This window comes from Pterocles gutturalis, unplaced genomic scaffold (assembly GCF_000699245.1).
Source record: "Pterocles gutturalis isolate BGI_N339 unplaced genomic scaffold, ASM69924v1 scaffold27559, whole genome shotgun sequence".
NCBI classification, from domain to species: domain Eukaryota; kingdom Metazoa; phylum Chordata; class Aves; order Pterocliformes; family Pteroclidae; genus Pterocles; species Pterocles gutturalis.
In genome coordinates, this window is record NW_010134016.1 from 7034 (window position 1) to 20749 (window position 13716).

At 42.5% G+C, this 13716-nt stretch overlaps 1 protein-coding gene across 1 annotated transcript in view; it reads right to left on the reverse strand.

The window, feature by feature from the left end:
* The window catches only part of TRAF1 (TNF receptor-associated factor 1), an 18022-nt gene extending 4571 nt beyond the window's left edge, over positions 1-13451 (reverse strand). Inside the window, 8 exon segments of the mRNA XM_010081452.1 lie at positions 1-105; positions 703-880; positions 1384-1821; positions 6365-6526; positions 8093-8191; positions 11588-11672; positions 12237-12458; positions 13399-13451. The exon segment at positions 1-105 is cut by the window's left edge and continues 20 nt beyond it. Coding sequence (XP_010079754.1) covers positions 1-105; positions 703-880; positions 1384-1821; positions 6365-6526; positions 8093-8191; positions 11588-11672; positions 12237-12458; positions 13399-13451 — 1342 coding nt within the window.
* Positions 13452-13716: the final 265 nt, after the last annotated feature.

Here is a 13716-nt window from a genome sequence, read left to right on the forward strand (position 1 = left end):
TCATAACGACAAAGAACAAGGAGACGTGGGTTCCTTTTCCTGTCCCATCCCCATTCAGATAAACCCTCAAACAGACCTTGTAGCCATACTTGGCCGTGTAGAAAGCTGAAAATCAAAACTCTTCATTAGTAAAGCCTCCTTTGAAAAAAAAGACATAATGAGCGTTCTGGCACATGGGAGAAGATACTGTATGATGTGTTTGGCTATCACAGAGATGAGAACAGACAAATCAGTACACCCTGGAGATTGTAACGAATGAAAATCCAGTGGTTGGAATCCTTTTAGTGCTTCACGCCTCGGTGAAAATTACCTGTTACTAGCCACACAAGCATATTTTACTTAATCAAATTACTTCTGACATGGGAGATAACTTCAGCAGAAAGCCAGTCAGTACCATCAGGCACCAAGCTGCGGGTTAGATGAGACGGATCCAGCAGACGTCACTGCGAGTAGCTGCAGCAGAGAGCAAACTGCAGAATGAAAGCCCAGAACAGAACAATTCTGTGGAACAGCACATCACAGCTGCCCTGAGCTACAGGCAGGAGAGCATGACGTCTTTGCAGAAACAGCACCTTAGTTTTGAGGAGCTACTTTAAAGGACCTCCTGCCCAAATGAGCAGAAAGAAGCACCACTCGAGAGAAATCAGTGGGTTTTCGAAAGGACTGGGGTTCGCTTACACATGTATACCTCCTGTGCTTTACCTGGTGAATACAAGCTGACGGTTCTTCCAGTCACGGAGTCTTGTAACTTCCTGCCGACGTCTGTTATTTTCCACAGAAAGATCCCATCGTAGGAAGCTTGCTCAGAGAACAGAAGACTCTTATGAAGACTGCTCAGGCCTGCATCCTTCTGCGTCAGACACCGGTGCAACTCTGCAATCTAGAAAAAACAAATAATTTCTCAATCAACATCTCCAGGCTCGTATGCTGCAGAAGGAGCAGAATTGTCTGGAGACCTCATGTTCTGGAGGGTCTCCTTTGATTTCTTTTCAAGCGACAGTTACGTATCACCACATAAGGCAAACAACTGGAGAGATGGCTGTTTGGTCTTCCCGGCATTATGCAGCTTTTAGAGGATCCGTCAGTTCAACAACTGTCTTGCTTGATCACAGTCTGATCATGGCAAAATCTGAACATTCAAAACTCTCAGAAATATCTAGGTACCTAAACACAGGCTTAGATAACAGATATTAGAGATCCCCATTTGCAAATCTATCCTGAACAACAGAAGGGTCCTGAAGATGTGTCCAGAACTTAACACTTCACAGCTCCAACTCCTGTGCCCATCCCTGTCCTGATCTCTACACCACCTCTCTCTGATACGTGTAAATGTTTGTTAGCTGTACAAGCAGCAAACAGACAATGGTTATCATAACGATTTACCTTCAGTTCAAGGCCTCGTATTATATTTTGGTCAAGTTCACTCTGTCTCCGAAAGGCTGTGATTTCCAAGTTAGAGGTCTCCACCTCTTTATTGAGCACTGCCACAATATTCTCAAACACGTGGAGCTTATTTTCTAGCTCAGAAATCACTTTCTCCCTCACAAGTTGTTGCAGAACAGATTCATCTTCAGAAACAGAAGATCCAGGAAAACAGTCTACTTCCAGATTCCTGTTGACTTCCAGACCGCCTGGGATGTGCAGATCAGAGAGGCTTTTTCCTGCGCCGTTCACATTCAGCTCTGACTGTGAGATAAAACTATTTGCAGCTTTGGCAGCAGTGCACAAGCTTGCCTTCAGCTGCTTTATGTGCTGCAGCAGAAGCAGCATGTGGGCCCCAACTGCAGTTTTTTCATGCTCCTTTATCTTCTCTTTGCTTCCCTGTAAGAAGACCACACTGTCAATACACTCTGCATACAACTACCATAACTGGCCTGGGGCCAAATCGAAGCAATGTTCCCTTTAACTTCTTGGGAGAGACAGGGATGGAAACACTGCAAGATACAGGTCCAGCTACACAGCAGCTGACTCACAGAGAAGACATGAGAGAGGAAACCAGCAAGCCCTCTAATGATCAGTTCAGGCTATGTGTTCACACGTGTACACATACTACATAAAACCAAAACAATTTGCTACAATTTCTGTATTAAACAGGATGCCAGGCAGAGTTCCAGCAAAATTCACAACTAAGACAGTATTTAATACATATACTGCGTACAAAAGATGAGACAAGGCAACAAATGCCAGCTAAAATGCAAAGACCTGTTACTGTTCTAAGAGGCATTACCCTGAAGGGGACAGCCAAAGCCGAGTAGAACAGTAGCATTGTCGTAAACATCTACTTTTATCTGAAGTGAACGCACAGTGCAGGATATGGAGCACCACAGGCTGAACTGCACCTTACGCACACTGGGTAACCATGGCAGTTCCAACGTCACCTCCGCTGGTCTACTAAAAGTGGGTGGACTTTCTCTCTTTTCTTGAAGACATATTTAAACCAAGGCCTACCACCTTGGACACAAAGACTGGCTAGAGCAAAGCCACAGTGCTGAGTGAGACCTTCCTGAAGGCAGCCGCTTCCCTCACCCTAAATGAACAGCCGACTTCAGAAAAACGACATCCATCCTTGGTCATTAAGGATGTAGAGCGGTTTTGTTGAAAAAAAAAAGGAAGGAAAATAGTCAAACACCAATTAAAAGCAATTTTATCTACATGCAAAGAACTAGGGCACAATCCCAGCAGCTATAAACCAGGTTAACTCAAGTCAAGGCATTACCGCAGTTTTCAGCATCCAACCAGCTTTGAAAATTCAAATCAATCAGAGTGTGGCTGATTGCAATTTTCTTGCACCCAGACTAGCAGTTAAGTGTCCATCTAACAGACTCCATAATGATATAACGTAATTTAACAAAACACAGCGATCCTCTAGTAACAACTTATAAATAAGATGCCAATAAGCAAAGCAGTCCACCGCAGGGATAACTAACTCCATGCACATTGCCACTCCAACGCTTCTGCTCTTAGAGAGCGCACAGAGAGCTGGGTCGTACAGCACGTCCCGAGAATGAATGGGTCTATCAGACCAAACGCTCTGATGCCCAGATTTAACCCCCTTCACAACCAAAAGCATGTCTCTTCAAATATGCTGTTATACAACATGTTCTGCTGCTGCTCGTGTGGGTTTCCCTGAATATTTGAAAGGAAAAAAAAAATTTCCCCAGTTTTTGTAAGACTAATTGAGAAGATAATTTAATAAACTTACTTGTGGGACCAGGGAAGAGAAGGTAGTCAGCAGAGCTATTTTGGGATGTAAAAAGTGCTCAGACATACTGCCATAGCTGGAGATGTTCTCAGATGTTCATTTAATCTAAATGCACAAGTGGTACTTTTAGGAATAAAAACAAAGCTGTATTGCGTTCACTCATGTTTTACCTACCTTCTCCTTTGATGGGGCTTCTGTTTGTGCATGTTTTTGTTCCTTACAGAAATTGCCTTCACATGAATGTTCCTGTCATTAAAACAAGATTAAAATAATTCAGTATATTATTAAAATCATTGAGCATCTTTATTTAGGAGTCTTTGAAACAAAGGTTGTGTTTGGGAATGTTATTCCCATTTTACAGAACCGGGGGATTTGGAAGGCTTTTCTAGAAGGAATTCTGTGTTATGGAAGAATAAATTCACAGTGTTTCTTGTTTCCTTCCTGCAAGGTGTGCATTTAAGGAAGAGTAAAGGAAGGAAGGAACTTCTCCAGGAGCACCATGAGCTCTACAACACACTGTGCAAAATCCTGTACCCCTGTCCAGAGAGTGCCCGCTCTGGGGCTCGCCACACAACAGGCTGCAGAATTCTCTGGCTTCTTTTTAGAGGAAATAACGTTCAGAAATTTGGGACTAAAGCACATCTGCTAAAAGCGGGTGCTGCTGTCCCCTGTACAATGAATTGCAGAGGCAGAGTTTCCAAGCTACGCCTCGAAGCTGATGCCTCTTTGCAGCCTCGCAGCGTGCTCAGTGACGGGTCTCCAGATGCAGTACCTGTCAGGTGAAAGCACAACGTGGGATCTTTCACTTATGGGGCCCAGAGCTTGTGGAAACTACTTACAGATGCTTTGCAAGGTCACCCTGGGAAATTTGATACAAGATTGGCAACTTACAAGCCTTGCTCAGTTCAAACCAGCGTTATGTGCACACACACACATCTACGTGCAGTGATGTGCAGGTGGATGACAGAGCAGAAAGCAAATATACAGGAAACCCAAATATAAACTCTTCTTCCATTGACTTCATATAGTTTGCTTAATGTGCAGACCCTTCCTGCATCCTGCTTATTAACATTTTGAAGGCTGGAATCCAAATTTTCCATCATGATGTGCTAATGTAAAATGCATTACCGTTAACATGAGACTTCCTGCCTTTTCTGGCTCCAAGAAGGGTAAAATAATCCTCCTGCCGTTGGTTCATACAACTGTAATATGTGTACTTAACACAGCAACTGTCAGCTTTCAATTCATACTGTTCAGGGGGCTGTCTTTCATCTTTATAAACGCCTTTGCATGCCAGTACATTTCCTGTTGCAGTCTAGAAATTTTTTTATAAAGCCATTCCAGCAACCTTCAAGTCTCCCCTGCAGAGTCCTGAGGCTTCTCTTTTGATCCTCAGAAATACAGCCATGGGTTTTTCTCACTTTCTAACTCATTTATTAATACTCCATATCTGATCTACTGCACAAAGTACGCCTTTATTTTCTTTCTGCTTGACTCCTTCAGATCGCTGATTTCTTGAGGGGGATATAGGCTGGAGAGAAGTTTCTTTAAAATATAGAAATGCAAAAATCACAAGACAAATAACTGACTAAGATGGAGAGAGTGAGAGCATTGCCCAAAACTTACCATTTGCTCCCAGAGGATTGTGGATACATGGAATACACACAAATAATCAAAATTAATTTGCCATATAACTGCAAATTTAAGAAAGCAGATCATGTAACCAGTAAAATGCTGATTTTACAAATACTAACTAAGGCAGGCAGAGAAAAATCAACATCTCAAGGCCAATCCCCTGCTTGGTTGCCAAGGTTTCTTAACCAAAATATTAATTAGATGATAGATAACCAGAATGAGTGGGAGGAAAAAAGTTCTTAATTGCAGGAAAATGAAGCCCGCTGAGGTGGATCTGTGGTATCACAGACCTCTGAAGAGAGAAAGGTGCTCAGGGAACACTCCCGCAGCTCAGGTTTCTCCTCCAGCCTCACAGAACTTACAGAAGGCTGGAAGGGATTAAGTGTTGCCACCTTCTGGTATTTACAGTCTCTTTGAAGCATACACTGGATGTAGCACTAGTAAAATGTGCCTGGGTCCAGATATTCTTCTCTCTCTGTAAGAGTCAATGTGATATGAAGAGCACACACAAAAGCCTCCCAAGAAGCGCGTTTTAGCAAGAGCGCCTTATTCTTACCCCAGAGGGACCGTTAACCCCATGTTGAGTAAATCTCACAGCTCAGTATTTGAAAAGGCATAAATTTGTGACAGTTACCACATGCCAAGCTCTCTCTCATTCATGCTGCTATTGCTTTGGTTTCTATCACAAAATGTCCTGAGCAGCAGACGATGCACGTCCATCCTGAGGCTGAGAAGTGTGCCACTGAAGCTGTGTCTTCGGCAATCTGTTCACCTAAGAACAGATAATCTTCTATCCCTTTTCATCTGCCCCACCACACTATTTCCTCTTTCAGCAACACAGAATAGTTTCTACTAGCTCACTTTATGCCCTCAGACCACTCCCAGAATTTGTACCGTGCTGCATGTACAAAAATGGGTAAAAATAAAGAGCATCTTTTATTGAAGTTAAAATGAATGTATAAAGGCACTTAAATCTGCAAGAAACTCATAATATTGCCCTGCTATCGTAATTTTGAGCACCAGCTGAAAAAGTCATTACTTTTAAGAAATAATGCGATAGGCTTAGTAACATAAACTTAAAAATTTGACGATCAACTACAATCTTGGGGAAAAAAATCTGCTTCAAAGAGGATTCTGAGCAAATACTGGGGACAGACTAGTGTTACCCTGTGTATATATACACACAGATATTTTGCAAGTCCCTGTCACAACAGTGGGAAACACAACCTAAACATAAAAAATATAAATTAAATATGCTTAAATAGCCACTGAGAAATTTCTGGCAGATTCAGAGTATGCACTTCCTGGTCTACACGGACATTACTGCTAATTTGGAGAGTTATTCCTGTTTATATCAATACCGCTCATTCTTCCCTCCAACACAGGCATGGAAAAATCGGCAAACTCAGGAAAATCAAATATTCTCCAAGTGCAATAGCATTCATGAAATCAGGATGAAAAATGTCATGATAGATTATTTAAACCATTAATATAAAGCCCTCATGTGAAACAGAGAAATGTTCTTACTTGGTATTCACTGCTGGATAAGCTCCGCTTACACTTCTGACACATCGTCACGTTATTAACACATCCATTTTCCAAATGATCTGCAAGATTCTTTCTCATCACCACGTGTCCACAACCCGTGTGACAAGGGATTAAAGCATATTCACACAAGCTCTGATGCTCCTGGAAGAAAAAAGTTATAAACCAAAATATAAACTGCAGATACGCATTTATCTAGACATAGTCCCCATTCTGCCAGCCTAGATCTTCGCTTCGCGTTTCTTCCCAGCTTGGGTAAAGTCCCACTCCACAAGATTACTTGCGAAAAATTCACCAGATTTACTGGGGTTTTTTTGTTAATTCTTAACTTTAAAAAAAACTCAATGAACAACTTCTGATAAATTTAATCATTAGGTCTCCCTTGAACCGCCTCTAGTGCTTCTGTTCAAAAATAACATGATCCCGGTCCCAGCTTTTCTCCTTGTCTTAGAGGATCCTTAACTTTCAGTCTGGGGTTTTTCAAAGTGGTTTTTTTGTCTTTGCTTTTGGTTTTTTGTGGGGTTTGAGGATTTTTTTTTTTTTTTTTGAGCATTGAGACCATCCTGCTCTGGCTGGTAGGATGAATGTGGGTAGTCTGCTGACATCTCTGCAGAGCATAAAAGAATGGACATCTGACACCTTCTACACAACAATCAGGACACAACCCTTAGCTATATTCAAAATAACTTTTTAAATGTTTCCTTTTCACTATGTGCATCCTCAAATCTCAACAAGGAAAAAGATCAGCATTACTTATTTCATAACCACATCCAACAGGTCTACGTTCAGACTCTTACAAACACGGTATTTCAATAAAAACTAGTTACTCTGACCTCTTTTACTGAAGCGTCTGTAGGCACTGTGTCACAACTGATTGTGTCTGTAAAGGGAGATGGCTGTCCCCCACAGAACAGGCTCAGAAATGCCCATTTCAATCACACGCCCAACTCGCAAATCTATTTTGCCATCCATTCATGCTGAGAGGGGCTCCAATTCTCAAACCTATGAAGCTAAGCAAACTGGGGAAATTTTCCCTTAAAGAGGAATCCACTCAAACAGAAAATTTGTGCAAAATTAGCAAAGAAGAGGCAGCAGCACCTCAGATGCTTATCAGATACAGTCATAAAAGGTACACTGCAGACTCTGTTATAAATGCAGAAAGACCCTCTGTTCCTACACCAGGGGACCAAAATAGAGCTGCTTCAGTATGAGAATTATCTGCATTTTTTCTAACTGGCATGGCAAATTCACAGATCTTGCCCATTTAAATATTTTGCCTGGGGCATTTCACATCACGCATTCAATCAATAGGAGTAATTTACGTGGGAGGAAACTATTTCTCTTATAAAAACCTACAAAGGATATTGCCCATAACAATGTCCTGGAGACTGAAGTATTCTGGTCTGTCAAAAACTGCTTGTAGCATCCTTGTATTTAAATAATCAGTAAACCCACTGGAAAAAAAAATCATAGTTGTAACTTTGTGGAACATTAATTTCACAATCATTCAGGATGTTCTGGATTTGGTCAAAGCCCTACTAAAGCTAATGGCATGTTCTTAGGTACTCTGTTGGTATAAATCATGATACCTTCCCTGATTCTAACGAAGTTGCACTAATTTGTGTTTGCTGAGAACCTAGTTTCACTGTCTTTCTGCCCCCATTCAAGCAAGAGGACATGTTAATTTAAAGAAACTGCCTTTACACGTACTTCAAAATGTTTCATGAAACCAGACCAACTGCATCCAAGGGTCACACAGTGTACTCGGAGTTCAGAAATCTCTTCATTAATGGCAACATCACCAAAAGCCTGGAAAGCAAACACAGTAAGGAAAAAACACTGTTCAGAAAGCACTCCAGCACGCACTTCTGACATAGGGACAAAGTGACTGTGTCAACATTTCAGATCTTGATAAATTCCTCATTAAGTCTAGCCTACTGCCATAAGACTCTCTAAGTTAATCTTGGTGTAGTAGAAGCCAAATAATTATTAAATAATGTCTTATGGTTCAAAAATAAACTATTTATGTGATACAAGCTTACTGAAGAGATGCCTAGCCAACTGCAGCTATTATTGCCAGTTTATTTTCACAGAAGCCTGAAACATGTCACAAGCAATGAATGTGCTGACAGGACCCTAACTATAGGGTGCTGCCATGTGCCACTCTTAATGACTGCATTTCATTATTGCGGTCATTAACACCTCCTAAACGTGCTGCAGAGAGGACTTGAGACTGTTCTGCAGTGAGAGCACATTTCTCAGACCATGGCTGTTTCCAGTTAGTACGGCACTGCGTACTGAAGAAATGTAAAACACATGTGAGCAGGGATTTTTGTACTATGTAGAGTTTTTTATTATGTAAACCATGAAGAATTGTACAATTATTGTGTAAATTATGAAATGCTACACACTTTCACTATTACATCTTGCACTATCTAAATAGGTACACTGACACAGGAATGAGCCCTGCTGAAGTTAATGGCATGTTTTTAGATACTCTCCTGGTAAGTACACAATAGAGAGGACCGCAGATTTCCCATGTGACAACACAGAGCAAGCCAAGAATTCAGGGGAAGCAGCTTCACAAATAGAGAGAGCAAAGTCTTTACAAATTACGTCCGCATTGCAATAAAGTTATTGAAATTCTACGCAATGAGCAAAAAAAAAAAAGCAAACAAAATAATCAGAATGAACATTCCTGATTTTGTTTAACCTACAGATGTTTGTACTTACCTACATTTGTCATATTAAATCACACAAAAGAAGCACAGCCAGTGCTATGAATGCTGAGATACATTTCTATATGCGGAGTCTCATAGAAACTCCTTCCTTAACCTCAGCCTGCAAGCAAAGTCCACCCCAGAAGAACTTTGCACACAAATTGCAAACAACTCCACAAACAAAGAACTTTTAAAAATCATGTAGGTTGTACAAAAACATGTATTGCTCCATCTGCATATATGGAAGAGTTTAGGTAATAAGCCAGCAATCTACAGTTAGTGAAAGCATACCAGCCCCAGCCTCTAAAACAATGCAGTCTAATTTGTGAGCAAAATCAAAGAAAAAAAAAATTAAGTCATCAGGCATATAGTGGCTTTTTCCTCCTGTGTCACAAAATAAAAACTCAAGGAATTTCCTGACATTACAAGATAGATCACTTAAAGTATATTTAACTACAGGGAGAGTCCCAGCAACGCATGGGCTTCTTACTGCTGTGAGCACTCCCTGTGCTTTTTGTTTCACACTGCTAGTTGCTCAGTCATTACGGACACTACGCAGGTGAAAAACAAGGCAGGAAATCCTCATCTCTGCTTCAGAGGTCACTGCTTGGAAATATTCACCTGAACCTCTGCCCGCTTATCTGGGAACCCAAGTTCGCACAGAACTTCTTCAGGGACTTGAGTCAGACCCTTGCTCAGAGTAAATGAGATGACTCTCACTGGCATAAAAGTGCTCGGGGTCAGACAGAAGGAAACAGAAAATATTTCTCTCTGATTCGATACGTTGCAGTTGCACATCTCCCCTCTTTCATTTTAGCTATTTCGAAGGAGGATGCTGGTGCAGGCACTGCTGATGTTGATCATGGGTGGCTGTCACACACACCTGCCCCAGAGCTGGCTGTGACACAAGCGGAGGTCCCCTGCTGTGTCCCATCCCAGAACCGCTGCCAGAGGCACTCAGCACTCTGCCCCACACAAGGTGTATCTGATGGCCTCTAGCACCACGGTAAGACTTGACGTATATGTTGTACAGGAAGGGATTATAAATCAAAACGTAACAGGGAAGGGATGGGAACTACCACAGACATAGATCATGGGATAAGCGAAGGCAAACATGCATCCCAATAGGGCCTTTCTTTTCCTCCTGTGGGTATGTAATTTAAAATACAAACACATAAACAGGTAGCGTAGGAAAGAAACATTAAGCAAAACCACAGTAAAGGTAAAGCAGAGATTATCAGGAATAGATGCGGAGCAAAGAGCAAACCTGCTAAATCATCTTCATTACTCATGGTGTTTACAAACTCCGACCGTTTGCTGTAAGTTGATCTATACGGGCAGACCCTCATGCCTTCGTGGTGATTGACTTCATCTGGGCTTTCAACAGGCACCAGAATCTGCCCAGGCAGATCAACTTGCAAGAGTGGGGCCCTGTTTACAACAAGCCACCCACAGATTTTGCAGAAAGTCCCAGCAGACTTAGGGAGAATCCCACAGCAGAGAAATCCCAAAGGTATAAGAGAACTGACAGTCAACACACAGAATAAGTTCATAAGGGTTTAGCTGTACCTATTTGTGGTTGCATGATGCATGAAATTCTGTTAGTGGGAATTTTATCGCAGAATTGAGGATTTTTTCTGAGATATTACAGAAGGTTTATTGAAGTTATACTAAAGTTCAGCATTAACTGAAGAGTCATTACTCTGCTGCAGCCCTTCCTAAACTTTTGCCTTTTACCTCACTGCCAGCTGCCTACTGGGTTTCAGTTTTCTTTAACAAATTTGGACAGCACGTGTGTCTCTTGGTACTCCTGCATGTAATCAGAAAGGAGGGAAAAAGACAAGCTGGGACTGAGCCTAGGGCCCCGTTTGTATTCAAGATACAGAACAGTGTGGCAGTCTGCCTGGAAATTCACACAACAGCAAAAGAGATCTGTATTGTTAAATTACAGACAAAACATTTGCCAGTGCACAGTTTTTATCAACAACGATGTTCAGCTCGAAGTTTTCTATTTTCTCCAGATATCCTGGCTGTCAAAATACTTTCCAGGCAATTCAGCCAGCTAGCCTACACTCTAGCTTCTTCTCTTAGAGATGCTCCACCCGCAAGTTTGGTCCCATGTTTCAGGGTACAGAGAACTATGCTGCCTGAGATGGGAAAAATCCACTAGGACACTTACTAAGGATAGTTAGCAAGTAGGAAAGCACCGGTTACTTTGAGAGAATAAAAAGTTATTTACATGGAAGAATGTGGGATTTTATGTTGCAGAACCTGATGGACTTGGAAAGCCTTAAGGCTGCCACTATACTTTTTTAAATGAAAAACTGTGGGAAATCCAACTGACTAAAGCATAAGTTAAAACAGGTAACTATTGGTTGCTGTCCCATTTTCTATTATTCCCTCCTAAACTGTAGTCCAATGATGACTACACAGCAGCCCACAGAATGATCAGTGATATATTAATGAACTGTGAACTACAACTTACCCTTTCTTCTGACAATAGGCTTCCCTCACTTAAAGTGCTAGGATCTTCTTCTTTACATTTCTGGCAAATTGCATTTTTATTGTTTCTGGCAAAAAGAAAGAAGAAAGAAATAACAATCAGCTAGTGTACTACAGCTTAGGAGGTCTCTGTATAGACACTGACACAAAAACATGGAAATTGTAATTTCCACTCAGGATCCACAGTCCTTGTTCATTAAAGGGATGATTCTTGAACACACTGATGTCAAAAAAACCCTGCTGTCCTATTCCTCAAGACTAGGACTAGGCCCATGAGTTTTATCTGTACTTTAGTAAAATAAGAGCAGCCTGGCTAAGAAGTCAGCCTTGCACTGGTTCTTCAAGCTTAAATCAGTCTCATTATCTCATACTGACACAGAGAAAAGCTGACATTTCTCAAGCCCAGTCATCCAGCCTTCCCCCGACCCTGTCAACGTTCACACTGGAAACACGAAGAAGGCAGAGAGCAGCCTGCAGCCCACCGCAGGTAGGCACTTCCAGAGAGTGAGGTGACTGTGGCCCAGGCAGCCACAGACTCATCTGCTGAGCACAGCAGCACGACGTAGCTCTCCGGAGCACGTGCAGCCACAGAATCCGCCACAGCGGTGAGACCCTCCGGAACAAGGACCTACCGTACAATCCAGGAGAGGCAGGCTGAGCAGTACCTATGCCCACAGAGCGTCTGCAGGGCTTTCTTCAGGATGTTATTGCAGTTGCTGCACAGGTACTTCTGATCAGGCACGTCTTCACAAATGTTAGAGGGATATCCGAAAGGAAATTCATTTTCATCAGGAGAAGAGCCGGGAGCATCCTGCAGGCCTCTGGTTGTTTTCTCAGCCATCTGAAGAAAGCTGCTGTCAGAGATAAGGAAAAAAAAACAGGTGCTCAAACAAGCAGACACACGCTCACTTTGATGTGAGAGAATATATCAAGCATCAAAGTCCACAAGCAGCTCCAAACCTGTGCAGTAATCTAGTGATCTGTTTAATCGAGTCGGTAGCTGATATGCATGACTAAATGTCACAGTGAGGTTTGACTAGGTACCAGCAGGAAATTACTGTACAGATTTAAAATTTCCCTCAAACACAACATGAAAATGGTCAATATATTAAAATGAAGGGTTGGGGTTTTCTTAACAGAGTTTTTTTAGCGTGTAGAAAGATGAAGTAAATATTGCCATCATTTGAGAGCTACAGTCCCATCAGTCCACATCACCCAGAATTATTTCCTGCAGAGTAAATCCCCAACCACCTTCAATTCCCAGCAGACAAAATTCATTATCACACTTCATAGATGCAGAACCTGAGCAAATGATGCATTTACAGTGACTTTCCTGAAGTCATTAAACTAGTGGCAAAATAAAAAAGGAAATCTCAAGTCCCCAAAAAGCTTAACGCCTGTGCTCTTACCAGGTACACCTTCAGCCACACGTGCCACAGTGTCATGCACGTTCAGTCCTAGCTTTGGTTAACAAGAGCTGTGCAGCTGAATGGTTTTGGAAATGCAAACAAAAGTGATTCTGGTGTGCCCACAGTCACTTGGAAAGTTCAAGAAAGGTTTTCACCTGGGGACCTGGGGCAGTTTGACCCTAACAATGCCTTTATTATATAAATCTAACATAAATCCATTTGTTTCCCATACCAGTACTGACACACAATAACCTGTCTCAGTGTTATAACAATGACTAACAAGCCTCTCAAAAAATGACGAAGACTGCCTGGGCTGGGGAACAGGAACAGCGTGACTGCCGTGCGATGGACGGGGCATCCCCTGGATCTGAAACACTCCTCGCACCGAACAGCATCGTCCGTTACCGGACTCACACCAGCCACCGGTTCCCTGGCCATTCGCTGGGGGGTTTAGCACCAAACACAGTGGCTGCCCAATCTGCCAAGATTATAAATCAAAACCGGCAATGCTAACTGCACCCATGCGAGCTAACGAGGCTCTGTCCGAGGCTCAGTACCGGGGGCAGACGAGGGGTCTCTGCCGGAGCTCTGGCTGCGCTCACAGAGCCCAGCAACCCCGGGAGGGCTCCAGCCCACCCCCGCGGGTGTTTCACACCGAGAACACCCGGTACAACGGCAGCTCCAGGGCAGGGAATGGGCCCGG